Source organism: Cynoglossus semilaevis, chromosome 17 (assembly GCF_000523025.1).
Source record: "Cynoglossus semilaevis isolate Cse_v1.0 chromosome 17, Cse_v1.0, whole genome shotgun sequence".
NCBI classification, from domain to species: Eukaryota; Metazoa; Chordata; class Actinopteri; order Pleuronectiformes; family Cynoglossidae; genus Cynoglossus; species Cynoglossus semilaevis.
The window spans coordinates 3,789,730-3,815,495 of NC_024323.1; the positions used below are offsets into that span (position 1 = coordinate 3,789,730).

Sequence of the window (25,766 nt, forward strand, 5' to 3'; positions counted from 1 at the left end):
TGTTTACCACCGGTTTCGATCGGATGTAGTCTTCGTAACCGGATGGTGTCTGTGTAAAGGAAGTTTTGTTTTGCGAGTTTTACGTCTGCCTCGACTGGCTGGGTGTTAAGTGAACGTACTTAAAAGAGCGCGGAATGATACCAGCGTGAACTGTGTTGATGTTTACCGCTCTTGTATTTTAGAGGAAGTGAAACCCGGAGCTGTCGGAAGCGCGGAACTCGAAGAAACCCGAGAACAGCTTGTTGCTAAGCTAAAGCTACACAGCTAGTTAGCAGCGGTTAGTCATAGACTCGGTTCTGCGTAGTGTTTAGGGGTCCCACAGAGCTGACGAAGCCATGGGGAACCGGGGCATGGAAGACCTGATTCCCCTCATCAATAAGCTTCAAGACGCTTTCAGCTCCATTGGCCAGAGTTGCAACTTAGACCTTCCTCAAATTGCTGTGGTTGGTGGACAGAGCGCCGGGAAAAGCTCCGTGCTGGAAAATTTTGTTGGCAGGTAAAAACGCAAGTGAAAGGGCAAGGATTTGCTCACAAACATGCTTTTTTTGTCGTATTGTCATCTGAAATGTCTGCTAACCAATGGCCAACAGGTGTGATAGGCGTGTCGGTGTCCTGTGACATTGAGCTATTGTTATTTAATTACCAGTAACTGACGTCAGGGAAGGACAAAATTGCCTATATTCTGCCTCAGACAAATTGACAATATAACATGTCTGAAACAAAACGTTGTCAGATGGATTTTCTTGTTGTTATTTGTAAGTTGTTCTACTTTTAGGAGCTGTTTTTTTACATGCAAAGTGTGGAAGCAAAAATACATTTCCTTATTCCTCCTTCCTCAGTTCAGTCTGCTGCCATTACCTCATATGTCACATGTTGCTACCGCCATAAAGTGCTGATTGTGGCACTTATATTAAGTGAATCATTTTCTAAAAAACAAAAATTAACTTTTACACTTCACTATTAAGCCACACCCATCATCGTTCAATATTATTTGGCCCAAAGCTGTCTTTGAGAGTTTAAGTTTGACCTGGCCCTAGATAAACAAAATATAATATCATGCAATAATTCTGTTTTATATCTCCACAAAAATTGTTAGAATGATGTTATTGTTCTCCAGATTGTCAGACTATTAGTTGAGTGTGTTAAATGTGTTAAAACCAGATTGTCAGACTATTAGTTGAGTGTGATAAGAGACATTGTCACTCAAAAGATGTGTTCTGCATTCACCTTCAGAATTTTAAAACGTGGTACCCTGGTATCAGGGTATCATGTGAAGAATGAATGAAAAATACAGTGGTGAAAAAATTAGGTTGTGACATAAACGATACAATCATGTCTCTCTTTCTTGACAGTTGCAGTACCAATTGGAAATAAAAATATATTGTTGAATGAAGTACCACTGATCAGATTTTGACATTAGTGTACTGTAAATTTCTCATGTTTCGAAACAGTGCTTGAAAGCATTTGTTGGACAGGCAGAGAAGACGTGAAATAAGTGGACTCTTAATCTAACAACAAAAACAAAAGTGAAACAATAATTCGATTTTTTTTAAACTATACATGTTTTTTTACATGCCTTTCCCAAGTGTTATTGTCATATTCTGCCTCATACAAATGCTTTTATAAGTTTGGCAAAAAATAATACTGGTGGACACTGTTCAAATACAGTCTTCTGTTGACTGCTAATTTTTTAATTTTATGCCTGAATTCTTTCATATTCCATTTTTAGGTCTTTGCATGCTTTCAATTGGCAGTTCACACACTTAGAAGATGCAACTTCCTTTACCATGTTCTGTTTTGCATGTGGGAAGTAGAGTTACAGTGCTGCTCCTTGACAGGCTGGTCCTGTTGTTTTCTCCCACATCAGCAGTCAATAAGATCAGCCCGGAGATAAGGAAACAACAGGCTGACTCTGAAGGAGCTTGTTGAGCAGGATTCCGGCCCATTCAGAGACACTCAGTGTGTAACCCAACCCACACAAGGTCGAACAATCATATACAGGCCAGACAGAGGAAAAGAAGTGTAATTTGGTAGAGTAAAGGCATACACACAGCCTTTTTCATTGTAAACACACAAGTTAGAGCATGTTGGATCAGCTCTCACGAGTGATTGCACACAAACACATGAGTTTGACTCATTGCACATTAATGTAAATGAGTAGGACTTTGCACTGACAGTGTACTTAACACATATTTACTACTTGAACTGATCTTCCACATACTGCCTAATAGCAGGCTTGTCTACATCCATTTAATAAAGTTATATATATGCACTTTAGTATGGTGAGTCAAATATGAAACACACTTAAGTTTTTACAGTTTTAATTTTTACAACACTGTAAAAAGAGACTCCTCCCTACGGTTGCTCTGTAGGTTTTGTTGTCAGCCAACACTGTAAAATGCTGTAAAGTCAGATAACCTTAAGGGCTCGAGAGTCACCAAACACTGTTATAGACACAGGAGCATTCTAATGGAGGTGACTCATTGTTGATCTAAGTTTAGTTCATGCTCAGGTGCGGTCGATAAGCAAACAGTGTTATACGTTACACCAAACTATGAACGTCTCATCCTTCAGGATTATTCATTTGCGTGTCCAAGGTATGACAACATACTTAACCATGAGAAACATCAGTAATGGTGGCTCTAAAGTAAATGTCCCCAGTGGACTGACTTGTCTTCATGTATTATGTAGTGTTTTAAGAGACAACTTCAGCTTTATGGGTTTTTTTTCCCTAGACGTGAAAATAATGTCTCCTTTTACCAACATAGACAATAGAAACAAAGTAACTTTGTACTGTGAAGAGACATTCAAACATTTGTCATCCACAGAGCATAAGTGGTCCTTGTCTGTCACCACTCTGAGCTCTATACTGATGTCATTATGGGACAAATGCAAAGTGACTGGTTGGTTTACTCACTTAAATTGTTTCACTTTCATAATCTGCATGTCTGCTTCTGCTCACCACAGAGAGTTTAATTTCTCCATTCCAAAAGGGTGAAAACAATCGATCATAGTTGATTTGTCCCTTTTCTTTTTGACATGTTAGGACTTTATTTGTGGTCTTGTCCAGTGGGTTTGACTGTGTTGAGATCTATTGGGTTGACTTGAGCTGCACTCCTTCCAAGGTTTGTTACAGGAGCAGACCCGAACACGGTAACTGGCATGTCTGCATAATTTACTGGACTGAAGCTAATCAAATCACTCTGTTTAATGAGACTCATTAAACGGGACTCATTAAACAAGTCTTGTGTTATTGTGAGTTATTTTTTTTAACTTACTACTTAGTAAAGGCGCTGATATTTTCATAAAACATCAAATTTACACAGACCTCAAACATATGACCATTGAATATGTCTTAGTGGCGACAATCACAACAAATTCTGGAGTGACAATATATCACTTTGCATATTGCCACAACAGGTGACACACTAAAAGGACACAGAATACAAATACTAAACTAGCTATTTTGCTTCTTCATGTTAGCTGTATCATATTGGGATGGCAAGATCCCTGGGGAGAAACATCTTATCTCTCTCGGCAAGCTGTTCAGGGTGGAGGTAGTTATCAGATCAAGTGTTTCACAGTAGAGTAGTGTTACAAAAAAGAGTTGTAAAGAAGTACGAACAAGTTCATATTTGTGATAAATCTGATCTGATGGAAAGTAACTCATTCTCAAAATCTTACAAAGCTTTTACTGTGAAGTTATTTTGTAACAGTCTAATTCTGTGCTAAAGGTTTTTAAAAATTATGTCTCTATTTTGTATTGCGTGCATCGTATTTTACGTCCTGGTGGGAAACAGAATAGGGCTACATCCGTTTAGCTACTGGTTCGAGGACTTGTTTCAAGAGGCTCTGCTGCATTTTGATGTCTGGTTAGTATCAGGCATGGCAGACGTTGGTGCTGGGATCATGTGGTGAGCCACAATTATATGTTCCTTGTTGCACCATAGAGCCACAGGCTAAGTTGCACTAAACCACAAACACTGTTTTTCCTAATCCACCCTCCAGTGGAGGACACACAGACTCATAGTTTCACACAATAGTCTCCATGTTTGAGCTGTCAGACTTCTATAGATCATGCAGGGAATGGAGGATGAGCTTTGGGCTACGAATCCTCAGTGCTGCTCTGCCATCTTTTGCAATAGGCAGAGTCCGTGGAGGCGGGCAGGCAGGCAGGCAGGCAGGGGGAGGGGAGTTGGCTCGCCTGTCCACTCCCTTCTCTGATCCCCCTCCCCCCCCCTCTCTCTCTTTCTCTTGCATTTGCTTTCTCCTGTGTTAGATGGAGGGTTCCTCACACAGACTGATGCTCTTTGCCTAGCCATCCATAATGCATGAAATGATACACAATCTGCTCAGCCTCGTCTATCATTTACAGCGCATCAATAATGAAATCCTGGCCTCTTGCTTCTTTTCAGTATGCCATGGCAATTCATTGAAATCAGTCAGCAAAGATTTTTACAGCTTTTGTTTCATGACTCTTGCGGGCACTGTAATCAATACTAGAGTAGAATATTAGTTTCTCACCATTGAAAAGTAAACATGTTTTTAAGATAAGTTATTCACAGTTCTATACCATCAGTCTTCACCTCTCTTCTATGGCCGCAAGGATTTCACTACTGTTGAAAAATAACCCTGTACATGCTCCACATTATATGCATGACAGCACTACCTGCTTACTACTGACCTGTACATTTTTGCTGATGCAAGTAACATCTAGAATGTTCCTAGCTGTTTCAGCACACACACAGGGAGCTTTTTTCTTTTTTTTTTCTCCCCTGCACTGTAGCAGACATATTGCTTCCATTGTGATGTCATCAGCCAGGCTGGGCTGTGCTGTCGTCTCCACAGGCCTGTCAGTTCTGGCAGAATGTGGTCTGGTGACATGCTCAGCCCTGCTCATATTGTTCCTTGACTGGAGCTGGTGATTAGCACCAGATGTGGCAGCAGAGCTGCTTTTTGAACCAGTAGGGTTGTTTTGGAAGAGTGGGCGGAGGAGCCTCAGCTGAGGGAGCTGACTAAGCAACTTTGAGCATGTGGTGAAAAATTCCCCAGGTAGCAAGTCACTGTACAAGCAACTCACAAGACAGTCAGGAGGAAATTCCCATTGTCCCCCCTATTCCTCTGATATCTTGTGCACACAAGAAGTATGAATGAACAATGCTGCTGAAAATGTTTGTATGTGTGGTGGCTGAATGCTACAAGGGTTGTATTTCTTGTAACTTTACAGCCTGCATTCAATAAGGCTAAGATCCGCTCAAGTCATTAGCCTCTTTGGATTGGGATGTGACTTAGATGTGAGTCAACAAAACTTGTTGCCAATTAAATTACAGTCCACAAGATTAATTTCTAAGCATGTTTTACTTTTTTATATTTAAAATTTTTAAAAATAAATATAACTAAATAAATCCCCTGTCTGAACTACAGATTGTGATAAATGTAAAAACCATGGTTTATATTTCCTTGATTTGTTCCATTACGCCCCGAGAACGGTGTATGAATTGATCTCTGAATCTCCACTGATGGGGCCAAATTACTTTGTCACATTTGATTTGTTGTGAGGTGTGTTGGAGGTGTGAAATTCTCCTCTGACCATTAATTTACAAGAGGGCAAGCTAAAAGAGATGGACATTAGGTGTAATGAATAACTGACTGTCTCAGGAACTTCATCTGTTTGGTATGACCTTTTTATATTATATATTTATAAATATATGTCATTTCACTATGCAGTTTGCTTTTCCCTTCAATCCCTCTTAGCCTCTTTTTGCTGACAATTTTGATGTTTATTTCCCTTGTTATTCTCATTCAGGGATTTCCTTCCACGTGGATCAGGCATTGTAACCCGCAGACCTCTTATTTTGCAGCTGGTCAACAATGTAGCAGGTGAGTGCGTCTGTCTTGTGCACCTCCATATCCCTGCCTCTCTTACATCACTGCCCTTTACGTGGCCTCTCTCATGCAGCCTTCAGCTAGGCACCTTGTCTGTTGTTTGCTGCCTTCATCTCTTTAATTTTATATTGTCTCTTGTATTATTTTCTCTCACTCTACTTTGTACTTTTGTTTTCTTGTGTCCCCATGTCAATGTTTGTACAGAATATGCTGAATTCCTGCACTGCAAAGGGAAGAAATTTGTGGATTTTGACGAAGTGCGAGCAGAAATTGAGGCAGAGACCGACAGGATAACAGGCTCCAACAAAGGCATCTCTCCCGTTCCCATCAACCTCAGGGTCTACTCTCCACATGGTAATGTAGGGCTGTTTATAAATACAAAGATAATTACCACTTAATTTGATGATAATAACTATTTATTTAGTTTCATGCCCCCATAGCATTTAAAAAAAATGAAACATCTAAAAATAAAGCATTGCCGCAATGAAAGTAGTTCCGAATATGGGCTACAAAGTAACAAATTACAAATAATAGATTATTAAAACATCTTGTTGACTGATGAGTTTGTTTGACTGGTAGAATTTTTTTTTTATTTCTAATTTTATTTTATTCTTTTCATATGTGGTTAAGTGTTGAACCTGACCCTCATTGACCTTCCTGGAATGACCAAGGTTGCTGTTGGTGACCAGCCCGTGGATATTGAGCACCAGATCAGAGATATGTTGCTGCAGTTCATTACCAAGGAGAGTTGTTTGATCTTGGCAGTCACCCCGGCCAACACTGACCTGGCCAACTCGGATGCTCTGAAGATCGCCAAGGAGGTTGACCCACAGGGTAGGTAGTGTTCTGATAGGTCAGTGATCTTACCTCAGACAAGGTTAGTACATTACGTCATCTGAAGGAGACCGGTTTTATTGTGTTTGTCTGACTAAATTTAACTTTTAAAACACGTTAACGTGACAGTCAGATGAAAATTACAATTTATATGCCGGATAATGCTTTAAAGTGTTAGGCTTTCATGTTATAGGACTCAATCACTGAATTTTAAATACATCTTTGTGGGGTTTTTTTTTCATAATTTGTTTTTTAAGATATTCTGGATAAATGTATTTTGCAGATTTTATTCCCTTGTATACTTTTGGTATTTAATGGAAAAGTTGAACAGGTGTAAAGCAAAAACATGCTGTTTTTGTGCAATAAATACAGCGTCTTCGCAGGGTCGATAAGAAGTCCTACCAAATAAGCGTGATTTCAATGTTAACAAATGAGTTGTGATTATGTTTTTGTTTTCACAATCCAGCAGCCCTAACACCAGCTATATTGACTGATTCTTGTATTTGGGTCAGTGAATCAACTCCCACCTCCTGCTTGTATACAGTGACAAAAGCAGTAGTCTATTCTGACAAGTCTGGTCAAAGGTCACCTATAGCTGTGCATATAAATAAACAGTAAGACAAAACACATTTTTGTTTTAGTTCTCACCACTAAATCAGAAACATTGCATCCTATTATCAAACAGTACTTCTGATTTTATTTTATATATATTTATTCTGTTTTCTTACTGTTTATGCCAAAGCTGTATTTTTCTATCACCATTCTATGTACTGTATATGTACCATAACAGAAAACCAAGATACTGAGAGGTTTCTGAAGTCACACAACGTTGTTTTTTTTTGCAGGTATGCGTACTATTGGTGTTATAACAAAACTGGACCTGATGGATGAAGGGACAGATGCAAAAGATATCCTTGAAAATAAACTGCTGCCATTGCGACGAGGTGTGAATTAGAGATGCGCGCACACACACACATAAATACACTTGTAACTCCATGAAGGAGAGGAGGTGTGACACAAAAAAAGTCCTGGTAGCTACGTAATTATCTAAATGCAATTAATAGTGTTGACTAAGGGCATGTTGGCACACAGACGTTTTTGTTTTTTCTCTCAGCCAACACTTCGCATGCGTCTTGTTACCTTGCAAGGGCTGTTCTGTGAAATTTACATAATTTTTTATTTAAAAGTAATATTTAGTCATTTGTTTTTAAAAAGTATTTTTGAAGTTCAAAGATGTCTGTGATCATCATTTACACTAAAAGTATTGTGCAACCAGTTATTTGTCAGAAGAAATGACTCATGAGTTTATATTTTGAAGAATGTACTGTGGTTTTGTTTTTTTACAAACTGCAGTTTCCTGTTGGTACAGTATTTCATCAACTGTGCACTAAGGCCTTAAGTATTGTTGAACTGACTTGCTCTACAGATGAGAGGGTTGTACTGAAGACACTAGTTTTAGGTACAAGTGTGATAAAGTGCTTCTGTTAGTGCTGTCAGCTCAGATAGCAATCAAGAAGAACTTGGCTTTATTTATTGTTATCATTACCAAATTCTTCTGCCTTGACTGGCATGCAAAAAGTCCTGTTCTTTTCTAGTCCATTCTGTTCTAATCTAGTCTGATATGATCTATTCTTGTCTACAGTAGTGTATTTTAGTTTGGTCTCATCTGTAGTATTCTAATTCTTGTGCAACCCCTTTGTTTGTTTTTGTTTGTTGTGCACAGGTTATATTGGTGTGGTTAACCGCAGCCAGAAAGACATTGATGGGAAGAAGGACATTCGTGCTGCACTGGCTGCAGAGAGGAAGTTCTTCTTGTCCCACCCTTCCTACAGACACATAGCAGAGCGTATGGGAACACCACACCTACAGAAGACGCTCAACCAGGTTTGAAAACTCATATCTGGCTACTTCAAGAAAAATGAAAGCATTTTCTTAATAAATGTAATATATGTCTCTAACTGTCATCCATTCTCTTGAATGCTTCCCCTCGTCTGTGTAGCAACTGACTAATCACATCAGAGATACACTTCCTGGTTTGCGTAGTAAGCTGCAGAGTCAGCTCCTGTCCCTGGAGAAGGAAGTGGAGGAATACAAAAACTTCCGTCCTGATGACCCCACTCGCAAGACAAAGGCCTTACTACAGTGAGTTTCCACCTACGATACATTAAATCAAAACAGTTCTTGGTGAGGTTGCACACAGTACTGGATACTTGTAGTTGAATTTTTTTTTTAAACTGGCCTCATCTTTGTGTGTCTCCTCATGTTATCAGGATGGTGCAGCAGTTTGGTGTGGACTTTGAGAAATGCATTGAAGGCTCCGGGGACCAGGTGGACACCAACGAGCTATCAGGTGGTGCAAAGATCAATCGCATTTTCCATGAACGCTTCCCATTCGAACTTGTCAAGGTGAGGGTCTCAGGGGGGTGAAACATTGTGAGAAAATATGAGTATAAAAATCTTTTTGCTGCTATATTTACAATTCTTCTGCTAACCGTTACACTCCCTGTCCTCTAAGATTGTGTTCGATGAGAAGGAGTTAAGGCGAGAGATCAGTCACGCCATCAAGAACGTCCATGGTGTCAGGCAAGTGGAAAAACATTTATACCCATTTATTTCTTATTTCTTGTGCTCTGATTTTTAAGAAATATCTTCCTTGAAGTGTTTTTTCTGTTCTCTCCTTTTTAAGTCTATAATTGATCTACTTTAATCAGTCTCTGGCTTTACACACAATTTACTGCTGAATACAGTTATCTTCGTCCTACTTTCCCTCAGTGCTCTAACATTTTTCCCCTTACAGCAATGTTAACCCTCCTGTTTTTGTCTGCTGAAGTATTTTGTTATTTTGACGTTTTGCATTGCACTTGTCTTTGGCCTCTGTATTTTTACTGTGATGTGTGTATATATACTTTTATACCTAGTCATCTGTGGTGTTTTGTCTTCAACCCAGTGTTATTTGCCATTTTTATTTATTTTCCTTTGTCCACAGTTGTAATTTTCACCTGTCTCCCTATCTTATCTTTTTATATTCCTAATTATCCATCTATTCATGTTTTTTTTTTTTTGCCTACATCTGTTAACTGTGCCATCTGTCTGTCGCTTTGCCTTTGTCTTCTTTGTAAATCCTCAGAACGGGGCTGTTCACTCCAGACCTGGCGTTCGAGGCCATCGTCAAAAAGCAGATCGTTAAACTGAAAACACCTTGTCTCAAATGTATCGATCTGGTCATTCAAGAGCTGATCAACACAGTCAGGCAGGGCACCAACAAGGTACTGCAGGTGTACAGCATCTCCCGACCCAGCCGAGACACAGGGCAAGGGCAGTCGAAGGTGTGGCAGAGGGCGTGCTGACAGAGGACGTTTGCGGGTAGTTTATTTTTAAGAACAGAACTCTGTGCAGTTGGCCCTCAGTCCTCCCTCACCCCCATCTGCCCTGTGTGAAGGCAGTGCTGTCGTGTTGTGGAGTGTTGTGGCGGTTGACGTGTGGTCATACTGTAGATATGAGATGTTTTAAAGACTTGACCTGTCTGAGCATCTCTGGTCTCTCCTGGACAAGCTGCAGGTCTCACTGCTCAGAACCCAAAAGCCGAGAATATGAAGGGGAGGGAGGGAGACAAGCTGTTTTTATTTGGCTCCATTGCCACTGATGTCATACTCTACTACACTGCCCTAGTTTTAGAGGAACTGGCAAGTTGGAAAATGAGGATGTGAAAAACCTGCAACTTGTCATTTTACTTAGCTTGCTTTGTCTGTCGACGAGTAGAAATGCCTAACTGAACAAAGACTTCCCTTTTCTCCTATTTTTTTCCTTTTCCTCCTCTTTTTTCCTTTCCCATCTGTCTTTTTTCCTCCTTAATGTCTACCTGTCCTCTGTTCTGTCTACCAATCACACTCTGGTCCTTCAGAACGGGGCTCTTCACCCCCGACCTGGCTTTTGAGGCAATAGTCAAAAAGCAGATCCTCAAACTTAAAGAGCCAAGCCTCAAATGTGTGGACCTTGTGGTGTGCGAACTCACCGCACTCGTCATGAAGTGTGCCATGAAGGTAACGAGGAATAAACCTTCTGGGATGAAAGCATGAGCAGGAGATGGATTATATATTCTCTGTTATTACGTTACTCTGTCATTCCAGTCCAGTAGTCATCGTGATTCATACCCACTGATTCAAATGTCTACATTGCCCTATTCCCCTTTCCCCTGAAAGAACTCCATAAATATGATCAAGTTTTAAGCAAAGCTTAAAACCGCACCAGTCACCTTCTGCATTGAGTTTGATCACGCCATTGCTGGTTCCTCCCTCTGATCCTCCATCCTGGTCTCTGTTTGGTCAGAGTTTGGCTTCACTGCCATATTTTGCAGCCAGGCACAATGCCATCTGCAGAAAAATAACTAATATCAATGTAGTGTGTAGCCAGGCTGCCCAAATCGGCTGTTTCCATAGCAACTTGGTCTCACTGCCCTCTAGTGGACAGAGAGAAGAACGGCTCCCTTTGAAAGGACTGAAAATACACCGGGTTTGCAGCCGTCCTTTCCTTCATCCCTGAGCTTCCCTTCTGTCTCTTTTCATGTTTTTTCACTTTTCATGCTTTCTTTACTAATTTGAAATTCTATTAAGACTTAGGTCAACTGGAGATGACTGCTAAAAATATTTCCCAAAGGAAACACCCAAGGGATTAATAAAGTGCTACCTATCTATGTGTACAAATTTTTCTTTTCTTTTCACGTGTGCAGGAATTTTGGGTTAATGTTAGGACACACAAACCATGTGCCTCATATTCCTCACCAACAGGGAGTGCCATGAACATGATATGAATGCATTGGACACCTTTTTACTTTTACTTTTTTTACTTCTACTGGATTCCTCATTAGCCAGAGATGTAGTTTATATAATAATTTGGCCTATGTTTTACAGTGAGTTCTCCTCCTGATGCAAACTTCCCCATAGAGACGGCAGGTAGTATTTAACTTGGAGGCAGAAATAATAACACTGTGCCACTACCATGGACACAGAACTATGTATAATAATTGAAATAGGAAGATCAAATATAATATGCCACCATAAAACATTGTTACTCATACATCTAAGTAGGAAAAAGCTTAACAACTACATCTAAGTCGTATCATAAAATTTTGTTAGTTTTTTTTTTGTTGCTTCTTTTTCTTTGCGTTTGGTGGTCTGGTAGCATCCTTCATTCAGTACTAGTACATCCTATGAGGTATCCTATTTGGAAAACTGAAAATATATAAAATATTACAGAAGTGAAAATGCAGGCAGAGGACAGTGTCGTTGCAGATAAAAATAACATATTTCTCAAAGCCTATTATGGAATAGCTTTCAGGAAGACAAAAGTAAAACCACAATTTCTGTTATGTTAACAAAATTCCTGCATACTAAACTGTATTCGATTGTGTCAATAATTCACTCCATCAAGTCATCCCTGGTTGATGGTGTATAAGCTCTACACTGAAGTGTGTCTGTGTGTGTTTGTGTGTTGGGCTGTAGTTCTGTGTGACATTGAAAATGTCACTTGACAATCTCTTTCCTTTTTCTTTGTTCTTTACTTATTCTTACTTCTCATACCTGTTTCTCTCTGATACTTTATTGGTAAGTCTCACAAAGCTCAAGCTCACATGTACGTGTGTCCGCATGTGTCTGTGTTCAGCGCTGTAGTTCTCTGCTGTGTTGCTTTTCAGCTCAATTCTTACCCGAGACTAAGGGAGGAGACTGAGAGGATTGTTACCACCCATGTCAGAGAAAGAGAAGGGAAGACCAAGGACCAGGTGAGTTGAATGAGGTTTTCATTTATAAAGTGAACCGACTTTACTTTAATTATTACTTTCCTCCGATATTATGTTGATACAATCAACGTCTGATTTATACGAGCAATTGTTTTTTTGCCAACACTTCTTATTCGTGTGTTAAACTAAGGTTCTTGTTCAGGCTGGATTTGAACTAGCCCTGATGCCACTACACCACTGTCATGAATTACTTGGAAAAAAAACCTTCGATGAAGAATTTTCTAGTCTCATTACCAGATGCCTTTTAAATCAACGCTGTATAACCAACGTTTGTTTCTCGTTCTTATCCACCAAATGTTTAAATGTGTTTATTCTGGTAAGGCTTCAGCAGCAACTCTGTCAAACAGAAAACCACGAAGCGTGTATAAAATGAAACTTCAAAGATCATATTTTGCACCTTTACCACTTCTGCACTTTGCAGAATTGATAGGATCAGGCTTCACAAAAAGTGACATGTTTCTGTCGAGGTGTGACTTCAGCCCTAATTTCTGTCACGGCTCCTTTTTTTTCCGCTTAAGTGTGAAATATCAGAAGTGTGACTGCATCGATGTGATGTTTTAATGAAGACCTTTCTATCCTAATTGTGATGTTCTGCCTCTAATTAAGGTTCTGCTGCTGATTGACATTGAGCTGTCCTACATCAACACCAACCATGAAGACTTCATTGGCTTTGCCAAGTATGTACGCTTCCACCCTGCACCCTCCTTTACTTGACAAACTTACAGCTCGTTGCCAGGGACATGAGTTTCAGTGCAGTAACAATGATCCCTCATTAATAACTACAATCACCTGTGGTCCGTTGACTGGAAAAACGATTTTGCAGATTTTCATAAAAAAAAAAAAAATTGGTAAAATTTTGTACATGCAGTCAGTCATGCAATCAGTTATGATGGCGCAAGTGGATCAGTTGGTTCAAAACAACTTCCAGAAATGTTGGTTCATTTCAAAAATGCACTCAAATCCAATAATCTGTGGTGTTCTTCAGCAGTAGCCATTGCATTCATACAACAGTTTCACATTCAACCTGTGCTTTTATTAAGATTTATGAAGTTTGTTTAATCTGCATGAATGCATCTCAGATTTGTTACAGATTTTCATCTTTTTTGCATTCAAAGAAAGTTTGCCAACTTTTCTGGAAGTAGGTTCAAAGTACAATATATCAACAATCAACCCTGTAATAAGTGATTCAGCTACATGAGAGCATTTAAGAGTCTTTAAGGGTGCAATTTTCCACACCCCCTGCATGTTGTACTACATCTCACCCTCCAAACCTACTCTTATCAGGCATGTTTGATTGTCAGAGTTATGGACTTCACTGTTTGCCACAACCTGTTTGATTTTTCACTACCAAGAATGTAGACTGTTTACTATACCAACAGACGTAGCAATGCTAATGGTTTACTATGTACAGTAACTGAAATCCGCTCAGTGACGGAACACACTGAGGCACTGCACAGACTCGCCTTTTTTGTCGCTGTAGTTTGTAGACTAAAATCCCTGGGTGGATTTCTTTGCTTTCATTTTATTTTGAAAAGCAAATGCAACTTCCTCTGCATGCCATGTCATTGGCTGTATTCATAAAAAACAAACAAATGAAAAAAACAAACAAAATCAAACGTCCCCTTCTGCTTGTGCGCATGTGAAGTTCGATGCTGAGCCTCAGCATGGCACATGGATGACTTCAGTCAGGGCTGTTTAACGGTTCTCATGACGTTACTTTCAGTATTGACTACAGAAGGCTGGATGATGGTAGCGCCCCAGGGTACGGCAACAACAGGTGGGCTGACAGAAAGGTTGTAGGGTTGTGTGTACTGTTTGACAATTCTGAGAAACACCCTAACCCTCCATACTGTCCCAAATCCTCCACAGTCCACTCTCACCCGATTGTATGTGTGTAGTAGTTCAAAAGCCTTTGGATTTTCCATTTACCTAAAAGACCTGCAGACCTTAAACCCTGAGTGTGAATATTTTATTAAAGGTTGTGTTTGCTTCAGTGTCACCCACGTTTCTTGTCTTTCTTCATCATCTCTTTTTAATTACAGCGCCCAGCAGAGGAACACAGCCGCCAACAAGAAGAGGGCTATACCCAACCAGGTACCTTCTATCACTCTACCCTGGCCTTTTCACCATTCCCCAGATTTAATCTCCCTTGACTGATGCCGCCCATTAGCAGCCTATTAATCAACTGTGTGAAAATAACTGGCTCCAGCAGTGATTTAGCACAGCTCTGATAATCAGCCCTGACCCACCTGTTAATGATCCTCCCCTGCTCATTATTTTAACCACTGACTGTAACCAGTCGTTTTTTTTTTTTCTTTAGACAATGTTCCTTCTGTTTTGTCGATGCTGAAATTTTGAAGAACTCAAAAGATGTTTAGTTAGCCTTTTTAGATGTCCGAAGCACCGTAATGTTACAGCTTCAAGCACTGCAGTCAGTGAGGAGAAAGACACCAAGAGTTACCTTAAGAAGACCCTGCTTCTGCTTTTTTTCCTCGAAACAAATGATTGTTTCAACAGCTAATAATAATTGCTGTTTGCACGTGACTGAGGCATGTTGTTCTTTAGCACAGCAACAATTAATCACAATGTGATGATAATTGTTTTTGTTGCATTTCCATTAACCCACAAGCACCATTTGTTTTGTAATATAAAACGTGCATGGCTCTTGCACCCTCTGAACAACAAATATGACATAACCAAATTGTGGTATAATTGAAATAATTCTAATTGCATGTACTTCTCTTGCTCTTTCTCCACTCTCCCTCCACTCTCTCCTCTCTCTATACCTCTCTTTCTCCTCTTTCCCCCTCTCTCACTCTTTCATATCACTTGTCTCTCTCCGATTGGCTCATGGTTTTCCTGTTTCTCCTCCTTTTCCAATCATGTTCTTGCCATTTTACCCTCATTTTATCCAAACTTTACTTTGCCTCCCCTCCTCCACTTGTTACCCTGTTTTGTCTCCTCCTCTTCTTATCTGCCTTCCATCCTTGCCTGCTTGCTTTTTTTATCATTTCTTTGGCTACATTTTTTTTACTGCCCCTCCCTCCCCTTTGCTTTAATCCCCGACCCCGTTCCTATTACTGCAGGGTGAAATTCTGGTAAGTACCCCACAGCTTTAACCCACACCCTGCCAGGGGGCAGCAGTGGTAGGCCATGCAGTGGAACTGAGGCTATGATGCAAAGGTCAGACTATAATGTTTACGGTGGAAAAGTCACCGGCGGGAGACACCTGGATAAACAACCCAGTCCTGCAATTACAGGAATCAATTCCTTTCACTATAATGAGTTGTTTTACCCTTCTGCAGCTTGGCGGACTGGCAGAGGTCCATGAAGAGAAGGTAGACTCTTCAGTCTCATATCACTGATGGGTGATCAGCAACCAGTAATTTGGACTGATCGACTCATGTTTTAACATCTGGCACATTTGATCTTGTAATTTTGCAATTCCTGTTTTTTTTTTTTTTTAATATGACAGTAATTGTCTTTAATTACACACATCTGGATTTTTTACTAACCTGTTATTTCCCCCAACGAGATGTGTCTTTTTTTCCTGTTAAACTTTATAAGTCCTGTGAGAGATGTAAATCTTCCAGCACTGGCTACAGTTCCGACTTGTGTCTGGTTTCATACCTCTGCTGCTGCCTCGAGCATGGTGATACGAACATTTGCCTAATGAGAATCATCTTTAACACTACACCAGAAACATAACGGGAGAAGAGAGTAGTGATTGAATTGTCAACACACCAACATAACCCCAGAAATCTTTGTATTTTCTTTTTTTTTTTATTCATTTTTTTCTGCTTAATTTCTTCTTCCTCTTTCAGTTAAGTGCATGTAACAATCTAAATTCTTTTTACATAGAAAGTTATTTGCCTCTTTGTAAGTCTGCCCTCAAAGTCGATTAACTCAGACTGGTTGTGGCTTTTGGAATTATTTTAATCGTTGTCTAATATTATCATTTACATCATAACCTAATCTAATTACGTCGCCGCCTAATCATTTCACTGTCTCCACTTTAATCTCTAACATGATCTCACATCATTAACACGACTAACATTAGCATTAGTTACTTTTACAGAAAAGTATTTTATTACCTTTTACACAAAATCTTTTATGAAAAAGTTACAATGTTCAGGAGATTTAGAACGTTCCCTCATCAGCTCCTGCATCCTCTGTCCTTATTCTCCCACATTTGTGTTAAAGATAAACTAACTAAACTAAACGTAAGGCAGGCTTTGAAATTGACATTTCCACTCACCCTTACTTGTACAAGTGCATATTTTACTACAAAAAAGTTTTGGTTTATTTTAATGGCATTGAAATGCATTTGGGAAAAATGACAAGACCATAAGAAAGAAGGCATGTTACATTAACCCTTCACTTCCTAGAGTGATTGATTTAACCCAGGCACTCAGTCTGGTGTATAACCTCCCTCTACATCCCACAGCCATCAGTTTTTATTTTGCTATTGAGCATTATGTCACTGCATGAATTCTCCTTGGCTCTTTTCTTCCCCTTCATCTGATCTTCTCCGTTGTATAGTGAATTATTTCTCAATCACAGAATAAAGAATTTTCTCTTGTCTTTTACTTACCTCCAGTGTTAAAGCACTAACCCCAGTCTGTACTAACTCCTGAACTCTGTTTTTGTTTAACAGATGTTGTTTTTTAAAGCTAGCTCTAGCTCCTCTGCTAACACTAACATACCACCGCCGACCTCTGACAGAACGTGTCACTGTTAGTCTGGTCCTGCTAGTTGGTTTGAATACTCCTTTTCTGTAAAGCAAAGAAGAAGAAAAAACATCTTTTGTTTTTTCAGCTGATTGCTTTTTTGTGTGTCCACTTACTCGTTAATGTTACTTACAACACGTGCTGTACAACTGTATCGGCAGAATCCGATCACCTTTAATCCACGCTGCATGCTTAATGTTGTAGTGCACATCACAGTAAATTACACATTAAGTCTGCAGTGTTTTAGTTCAATGTCACATTTGAATCACAGTGTACTAGCAGGTAAGGAAGTGAGATTTTTGTTAGAGTTGTTGCCATATTAGCTTTTACAGCTTTAACTGCCTTATGTTTCATTTATACGAAGACAGTTTCCAGAAAAGATGGTACGTCCGATTCAAATAAAATAAACACTCAAGTCTGTAATTTGGTAATGCACTTGAACTTTTATTTGAGGCAAAATTGAAAAACAAACATGATATTTGCAATGTATTCCAAAAATAGATGGATATTTGAACAGATTTCTCCTGACTCAGACCATAAACCTACCATTGGTTTCCAAGTCCCAGCCTTTAGTAATTGCTTTCTGCACTTAAGTTTAATACACAAGACTGTCAGGAGTTTAGCTACTTTTTGAGAAAACTTTTAAAATGTTACGTGTGTGACTTTCTCTAATTGGTTTTTTTATTTTTATTTAATAAAGTCTTGTGTGAATGATCAAACTACACATTTTACTGAAACTGGGTTTTTGGGGGCTGTAACATCTTTTCTTGGAAGGGCATTCGTTTAGTCTGGTTGATGTAGCTGTTTTTTCCTCCGTTCTCCTGATGCCACTGTCTCCCTACTATCTTTTCCCCCTTTTTTTCTTCGTTGTTGTCCTTCCACAGGTGATCAGGAAGGGCTGGCTGACTATCAACATCAGCATCATGAAGGGAGGCTCCAAGGAGTACTGGTTTGTCCTGACTGCTGAGTCCCTGTCGTGGTACAAAGACGAGGAGGTGAGAGCAGCTCCTGTTCTAATGGGACATGGACACTCATTTAAACACAGACTCAGTAGAACTTGGACATTTCTGAGAGATGAAGATACAAAATATCTCAAGGGAAAAACTGGTTCCGCTCTGGTCGGTGTGGGTCCCAGCCCAGCCTAACCAATGTGCAGACTACTGTTCAGCTATAGCTTGACGAACAGGTAGTCTGAACACTGGGCAGGCGGGGTGGGGAGAGAGGGGGGAAACTCAGATGGGAGGAAGGACCCAGAGGTCATTGCAGCTGTTGTCTGGCTGTCCTAGGTACAGCAGTACAGAGGGCACAGAGAGCAAATATTACTCGTTGGCTTGTTGAAGTAAATGAGAAAAACACTAAAAAAAGACTGAATGAATCAAAATAATTTCCTCTATGATTTAAATATATTTTTTAAAAATGCGAAAAATAATAATTAATAAAGAAATACTAACTCACACTAGCACACACTTTAAAATGATTCATAGGAAGCTGAACATGATCGGACGTCATTCCCCTGATGCTGCTTTTTGCACAGTCGGCAAACTTGACTGTATAGTTTTTAAATGTAAAAGACATTCTCTTTTAGTGAGTCTATTCAGCAGTTTAGTAACTTATACACTATGTAAGAGACAAACATTTACATTTAATACATTTATCTAATGTTACTTGTTGTGCTGTGATGATGTTATAAACCAGGACATTAATCAAAAGACTAGTTTAACAATAAACACTCCTTCCTTAATGATCCAACACTCACCGCGACGTCCTTTTCCCACGGGCTCAGTTATATCCAGTCCTATACGTAAAATTACTGATAAAAAGACAAACTGTTGTACACCCACTAACCCCAGTCTGCCGGTATGACTGCTGGAAATGTTATGCCGGTCTCCTTTTAGTTAAAGTCTGTGAAAGAAAGAGGGAGAGAGAGAGAGAGTGAGAACGAGGAGGATGGTGAAGGCAAACTGACGTGGCAGGCGGGCTGAAATGTTCCAGCCGGGATCTGACTTTGGAATTTGCAGGAAATCGTACTGGGTTTTATGTGTGTGTGTATACAAGTCAGGATGTGTACTTTTTTTTTTTTTTTCTTTTACTGTTTGGAAAGTTGTTAAAGTCTGTTTGAGGAAATGTTTGTCTATACTTTTTAATGTATTGATTTTGAGTGTATTTTTGTATTACTGTGTGTGTGTGTGGTTTGTGTGTGGTAGGGGGTGGTGTGAAGCTGTGTGTGTGATGTAACTGTTGGCCCGAGCAGCTCTCTGTGCAGACCTAAATGATTCCAGATGTCTCTGCTCAGCAGCCAAAGCTGGCACCCCACACTCCCAGAACTTACTCTTGCTCCTCCTTTTCTCCATTTACGCCTCCTCCTAACACACACACACACACAGGGTATTTCTCCATCTCACCACCAAGTTGGTGGTAATCCTCAGGGATTTCATTGTATCTGCTCACTGAAATTTTAGAACGTCTGGCCTCCCGTCTCTCCACTGCCGCCAAAATGGAAACTGATAAAACTGTTGTCTTTTCTTTTTCTGTTTTATGCTTTAACATGACTTTTCTGCTGTGTGTCTGATGTTAGGAAAAAGAGAAAAAGTACATGTTGCCTTTGGACAACCTGAAACTCCGAGATGTGGAGAAAGGCTTTATGTCCACAAAGCACATCTTTGCAATCTTCAACACTGAGCAAAGGTCAGGGTTTCTGCTGTTGCCTGATGTTTTTTGACCTTTCTGGATTGACATCAACTCTGTGTGTTTGTGTTGCTGATTCTGAGATTAGCCTACACACCCATAAGCTTGTTTGTTTGGTTTTTTTTTCCTTCTGTTGGTGATGCAGGAACGTGTACAAGGATCTTCGTCAGATTGAGCTGGCCTGTGATTCTCAGGAGGATGTGGACAGCTGGAAGGCATCCTTCCTCAGGGCTGGAGTTTATCCAGAAAAGGATCAGGTTTGTTGGTGTTGATTTGTGTGAGAAACAGTGGAACTCAACTTGTTCTGGTCAGTGTTAATAAAAACACACTTTGATTTTCCTGTGTTTTATATTCACCCTCTGTCTGCTTTTTTTTTTCTTCCTCAGACCGAAGCTGAAGAGGCCGCCCCTGCAGACACTTTTTCAATGGATCCTCAGCTGGAGCGTCAGGTGGAAACCATCCGCAACCTGGTCGATTCCTACATCAGCATCGTTAACAAGTCCATCAGAGACCTGGTTCCCAAGACCATCATGCATCTCATGATCAATAGTGTGAGTCCTTCATGTACCTGTTAAATGTAGATCATTTATTAACCTTTTGCAGGATATCTGTCCTCTGTTGGCAAACAGGTCTCCCCCAGACGACACAATTATTATATAATTATTATACATATTTCGCCTACAGTAATCAAGGTAACCTGATCTCACAGCAAATTGAATATTTTGTAATAAGGTCCAAAAGCACATTTGTTTTTTCCTGCATTGCAACGCTTCAACGTAATTCCAGTTAATGCCACCAGATGGTGGCAGACACAAATTATCTTTGACTGTCGCTCTGCCTTCATGTCGCTTCTGACATCTTCATTCACGGACCCTTTCGGCCGTACGGAGAAATTTGTTTTACTCGAACTGCTAAATATAAAACAGTAATTGATCTGTATTTCCATAATTAACGTTAATTTGAATCATAAATACGTAGGTGATGTGATTAGAGGTTATAATTAACATGAGGCAGAGGAAAGTGTTTCCAAGAAGTGAGAAAATGTTTTGTATAGAAAAACAACACTGGAATAAACTGGTCGTCATTATATTCAGCAAAAATTAATGTTGATAAAAACAACAACAAAAAATCCATTCTTTATTTTAACGTAGCAACTGATTAATTCAGTGGGGCAGTGGTGGCCTTGGGTCCGGAAGGTTTCAGGTTCGAGTCCACCAGCTGCCCAGTTACCACTGAGGTGCTCTGAGCATGGCACCGTTCCCACACACTGCTCCCCGGGCGCTTAAAGCTGTTCACTGTTCACTTTGGTGATGGGTTAAAAGCAGAGGTCACATTTGGTTGTGTGCAGTGATGTGCTGTGTCAGCAACAATGACAAGGAGTTCACTTTCATTTCCTTCATTAAGACATGAAAATATAACAATAATAAACACTATTGAAACCATCTTAAAGGCTCTGTAACTGAAAGTGTTTATTCTTCACTAATCAAAACCAAATTTCCAAACAGAAGTACGACCCACACTGAGCTGTCACTTCTTATGTATTAATAGTTTTAACTTTATTTTAAATTTAGGCAAAGGATTTCATCCACTCTGAGCTGCTGGCCTACCTCTACTCCTCTGGAGATCAGAACAGCCTGATGGAGGAGTCAGCTGACCAGGCCCAGCGCAGGGATGAGATGCTGCGCATGTATCATGCCCTCAAGGAGGCGCTGACCATCATTGGTGACATCAGCGCCAACACCATCTCAACGCCAGTACCTCCTCCTGTAAATGACACCTGGATGCAGGAATCGAGGTGACTTCACATTACACACACATTACACACACATTACAATCACAACACTTTGCACTATTATTTCTCTAAAAACCAACCGTAGTCGGTGTGTCACCTCTACCTAAGAATTATGGGAAGTTTTGGTAATTATCAGCAAATTATCCTGACATTCGGGTGTTTCCTGTCTCAGCCCCACACCTCAGCGCAGGCCACCTCCTGCCACAGCCCCGCCGCCCAACCGTCCACCTGCTGTCAGGGGCCCAACACCAGGACCACCCATGAACCCTTCCCCTGCCTTCGGAGTTCCACTCAACCCCTCCCCTGCGTTTGGTGCTCCACCCATCCCCTCCCGCCCGGGCCAGCCCATGAATGCCTTCAACAGCAGCCATGATCCCTTCCGTGCTCCTCCTCAGATCCCGCCCCCACCAGCCCCACACCTCAGCGCAGGCCACCTCCTGCCACAGCCCCGCCGCCCAACCGTCCACCTGCTGTCAGGGGCCCAACACCAGGACCACCCATGAACCCTTCCCCTGCCTTCGGAGTTCCACTCAACCCCTCCCCTGCGTTTGGTGCTCCACCCATCCCCTCCCGCCCGGGCCAGCCCATGAATGCCTTCAACAGCAGCCATGATCCCTTCAGTGCTCCTCCTCAGATCCCGTCCCGACCGGCCCGCGTCCCTCCAGGTGTACCCAGGTAACAGCTTTACTACACAACGGTGTCATCAGGATTGTGTGTGTTAATTCATTAAGTCACGTGTTTATGACTGTGCTGCATTGGTAACTGTGTGTCTTCTCATCCACTTTTTTTCAAAAGTCACAGGTGGTTCGTCAGATAATCTGTAATCCTAGTCCTCCACAGGCTGAGAGTAAACACTGTATCTCCCAGGAGTCTAGTCGCTGTAGATGGCACTAAGTTCAACCAGTTTATTGGAAGCCTTGTTTTTAAAAATGAAAGTAATTATAATCTAATAATAACAAAAGATTTTAGGCTAGTAGTTCTGTTTTGATACATACACAAGAAATGTTGTGCTGTAGGCAGTTGTTGCTGTTGTTTTAGTTTTATTTACCTCTGTGGATTTGGGAAGATCTTTATATTCTTGGTGTTAACAAAACACTAATGTAAAACTGTTGCTTTGGAATTGAAACTCTCCATCAGAGTCACTTGATTGAAGCCCATTTTTAGGCCTCTTACAGCTGAAGGGCATATAAATGATCTTTAACCTATTTAAATTCAAACCCATCAGAGCAGTGATTGAGTGGACGAACAGCGCAGTAAAAACTTTCCATTGAGACATTGTCAAACATCTGTATTGGTCATCATGGATTCTGTCTCCCCTCACCTTTGACCCCAGCTGGAGTCGCCCTCCTGTTTTCACACTGCTGGGTTGTTGCAGTTTTCTCCTCTGTCTCTCTGTGAACTGGTCTCAACCCCTGTCCCATATCTTCTCTCCCCGCTGCAGCCGAAGACCCCCCGGGGCTCCTTCCCACCGACCCACCATAATCCGCCCGGCTGAGCCCTCCCTGCTAGACTAGACCCGTGGCCAATCTCGCCTCTGTGTGTGTTTGTGTGTGAAAAGGTGTGTGCGTGCGAGTGTAGAGCACACAATTAGGTGGGGGCTGGAGGTGAGGGGCTGACTGATGCCCCCTCGTGATAACACCGAGTCGAGCAGTGTTTTTGAGCTGCTAATAAGGTCTTTATGAGGTTAATCAAAAAGAATGAAAGACGTCAAACAAAGCCCCGTAACCACTTCATGATGTCCGATCGCTGGGAAAAAAAACAATTGTATGATATAAAATCAGTTCCAGCCAATCGGTGACAGGCACCAACAGTGTGTCCATATCAACCTGAGCTTTTTTTGTATTCACTGCTTCATCACAGGAGCTCATGGGAATTAAATTAACATGTAAAGGCTGTTGTTTCCTCTCTGCTGTCCTTTTACACTCTTCTTAATCCCCACCCTGATACCTGATAAGAAATCACTGTGTCCTTCACAAAACTAACTGGTTAGTTCTTTCCTCACCAGTGTTATTTTATTCATGGGGAACTTGACGTAGCTTTAAAAATTAAATAGAAAAAAACAAAAAAAAACAAAGAAGGTGACAACATGGAGAACTGACAGAGCAGCTTCAGCTTCCTCTCTGTAACATACTCCAGGGTGACAAGATGTCGACCGTTAAAACCCAAGCACTTCTTACAGACAGCTTTTTCTTTTTTATCACAAGGACGATCGCAGTCCATACCCAATAACACTATGCACAGAAACCCCAGCACAGGCTGCTCGCTCCTGCTTGAAAGCTTCTGTCTCCACTAAGTGGTTGAAGCCTTAAATTTAAATCCCTTTATTCTCAGAAAGACGCCTTCAGGTAGTGCTAATTCATTCCCGAATACTGAGACGTCACTCATCAGAAATAAAAAAACGTATCTGCGTTTGTCGTAAAAAGACAGATTTGTGATTTTTATAATGATGGTATTGGGGCTTTCACGTTTCTTCATGGGCTCAGTTGTCAATGAAATATTGTATATAGATCTATACTGGGTGGGCCGGGGGAAGGGTTAGCACTTGTATCACATTTAATAGCAAAGATAATGGTGGAAATATATTATAATCAAAGGCCATCATGTCAGAATTCAACTGTAAGTGTGGTCAGAAGACGCGCTCACGCTGACTCTTCATTATTAGCTTTGGATGTGGGGAAACGAGAGATTCCTCTTCTCCTGATTCATTATTTATAACCTGGGCATTTGTCATTTCTTTTGATGGATTAGTTTTATCAGTTGTGTGTATCTCTATGCTCCCCCAGGCACTTCATACTTCTTTTTTCTAATTTTAACTGTTGTTAAATGAGATTCAGCTACAGGGATCACTGCTCCATTACTATCTCAACAATGATTTTGATCTCGGCCACTAGAGGCTAACACTTCACAGTGGTGGAAGTGGGACTGATGTTTCAGAGACGTTACGAGGTTTAAAAGGTGAAAATACTCAGGCTGCCAGTGACGTTGACTCATCGGGATGTTTTTACGTTGTTTCCTTTTTTATTTCTTTTTTTTTGGTTTGATCAGTAGTTGTGGGAGTACAGAACTGGGAGTTGTGGTGTACAGAGCACATCCTGTCTTGAGATTCTGTCTAGACTTGTCCTTATCTTCACCAATAAGAACTGAAACTTAAAACAACCTCCAAAATGACTTAAACTAAATCTAAAAAAGAAGAATAAATTAAACTAAATGACAAGAAAAAAAAATTTCCATCCACAGGTGTCTCCAGACAGAATGTGTGAGTGTGTGTTCATGATTCTTTTCCTACAAGGTCTGGCTCACAATGACAGTGGTACCGAAACAAAATCATGAATATTCCACTCTTTAGAATGATGACCTTTGACCTTTCACTTCCCCTACCCACCACAATTTATTAAAAAAAGAAATTCTAATCAGAGATATTATTCATACCTGTCACTGCAGCCTGGCCTTGACGTGATCAGACTGTAAATGCCATGTAATATAGCAGGTTGTTCTCTCCCTTCCTTCCTCCTTTTCTTCACCCCTGTCTGTGCTGGTGGAAGTGGTTGAAAAGCAACCTGTGGGGGAAAAAAAAAATCTTTTTTTTTTTCTTGTTGTTTTGCAAATTCTTGTCAAGTGCCTCTGTAGCAATTAATTGATCTAAATAAACAATATGAACTAATGGAAAAAAGGAGAATAAATAAAGAGGTGTTGTGTACTATAAAGGGACTGGCTCTGGTGGTTGGTGTCTCCTTGTGTCCTGCGTGATGATCCTCTCTCTCTCTCTCTCTTCCACCCTACATCCACCCTTCACCCCCCTCTTCCTAGCAGATAGTAACCAGTAGTGTTCCTCCTGGGTTTTCCTTCCTTTAGCTCCTCCTTTTATTGTTGAGTTCAGCTGGACATTTTGTGTGCTTACATACTATATTTATTATACTCTTGAAAAATCAGTCCGAATTTAGTTTGTGAGGGTTAACTACCTGTGAGTGGAAAGATGCGTACAGCAGGGGTTAAAAAAAAAATTAGAAAGCACTTTAACAATAACACTGTTACTATACTATTACCT

The 25,766-nt window shown here is 40.6% G+C and overlaps 1 protein-coding gene across 8 annotated transcripts; it reads left to right on the forward strand.

The window, feature by feature from the left end:
- The first annotated feature begins 7 nt into the window (after positions 1–7).
- dnm2a (dynamin 2a) lies at positions 8–25,425 on the forward strand. 8 transcript variants are annotated; one of them, XM_008329430.3, is made up of 21 exons: positions 8–496; positions 5,807–5,880; positions 6,091–6,240; positions 6,517–6,720; positions 7,566–7,664; positions 8,444–8,604; positions 8,720–8,862; positions 8,991–9,126; positions 9,236–9,303; positions 9,848–9,986; positions 12,410–12,496; positions 13,121–13,191; positions 14,557–14,608; positions 15,601–15,612; positions 18,129–18,239; positions 19,820–19,929; positions 20,075–20,186; positions 20,316–20,480; positions 21,501–21,724; positions 22,133–22,396; positions 23,163–25,425. In XM_008329430.3, exons 1-21 carry the CDS (start codon positions 336–338, stop codon positions 23,233–23,235), a joined length of 2,616 nt encoding a protein of 871 aa, XP_008327652.1. In that variant the 5' UTR covers positions 8–335; the 3' UTR covers positions 23,236–25,425. The 8 variants fall into 8 exon arrangements, with proteins under 8 accessions (XP_008327652.1, XP_024920590.1, XP_008327654.1 ...); XM_025064822.1 differs by lacking the exon at positions 15,601–15,612 and adding an exon at positions 15,820–15,852; XM_008329432.3 differs by lacking the exon at positions 9,848–9,986 and adding an exon at positions 10,622–10,760.
- The last annotated feature ends 341 nt before the right edge of the window (positions 25,426–25,766 follow it).

Bases quoted from the DNA above. Each gene is read 5' to 3' on its own strand.
- dnm2a (XM_025064822.1), top strand. From the start codon at position 336: ATGGGGAACCGGGGCATGGAAGACCTGATTCCCCTCATCAATAAGCTT. The intron at 9,304-9,847 runs GCAAGTGGAAAA...GTAAATCCTCAG, and splicing joins AAGAACGTCCATGGTGTCAG to AACGGGGCTGTTCACTCCAG. The intron at 13,192-14,556 runs GTATGTACGCTT...TTTTAATTACAG, and splicing joins GACTTCATTGGCTTTGCCAA to CGCCCAGCAGAGGAACACAG.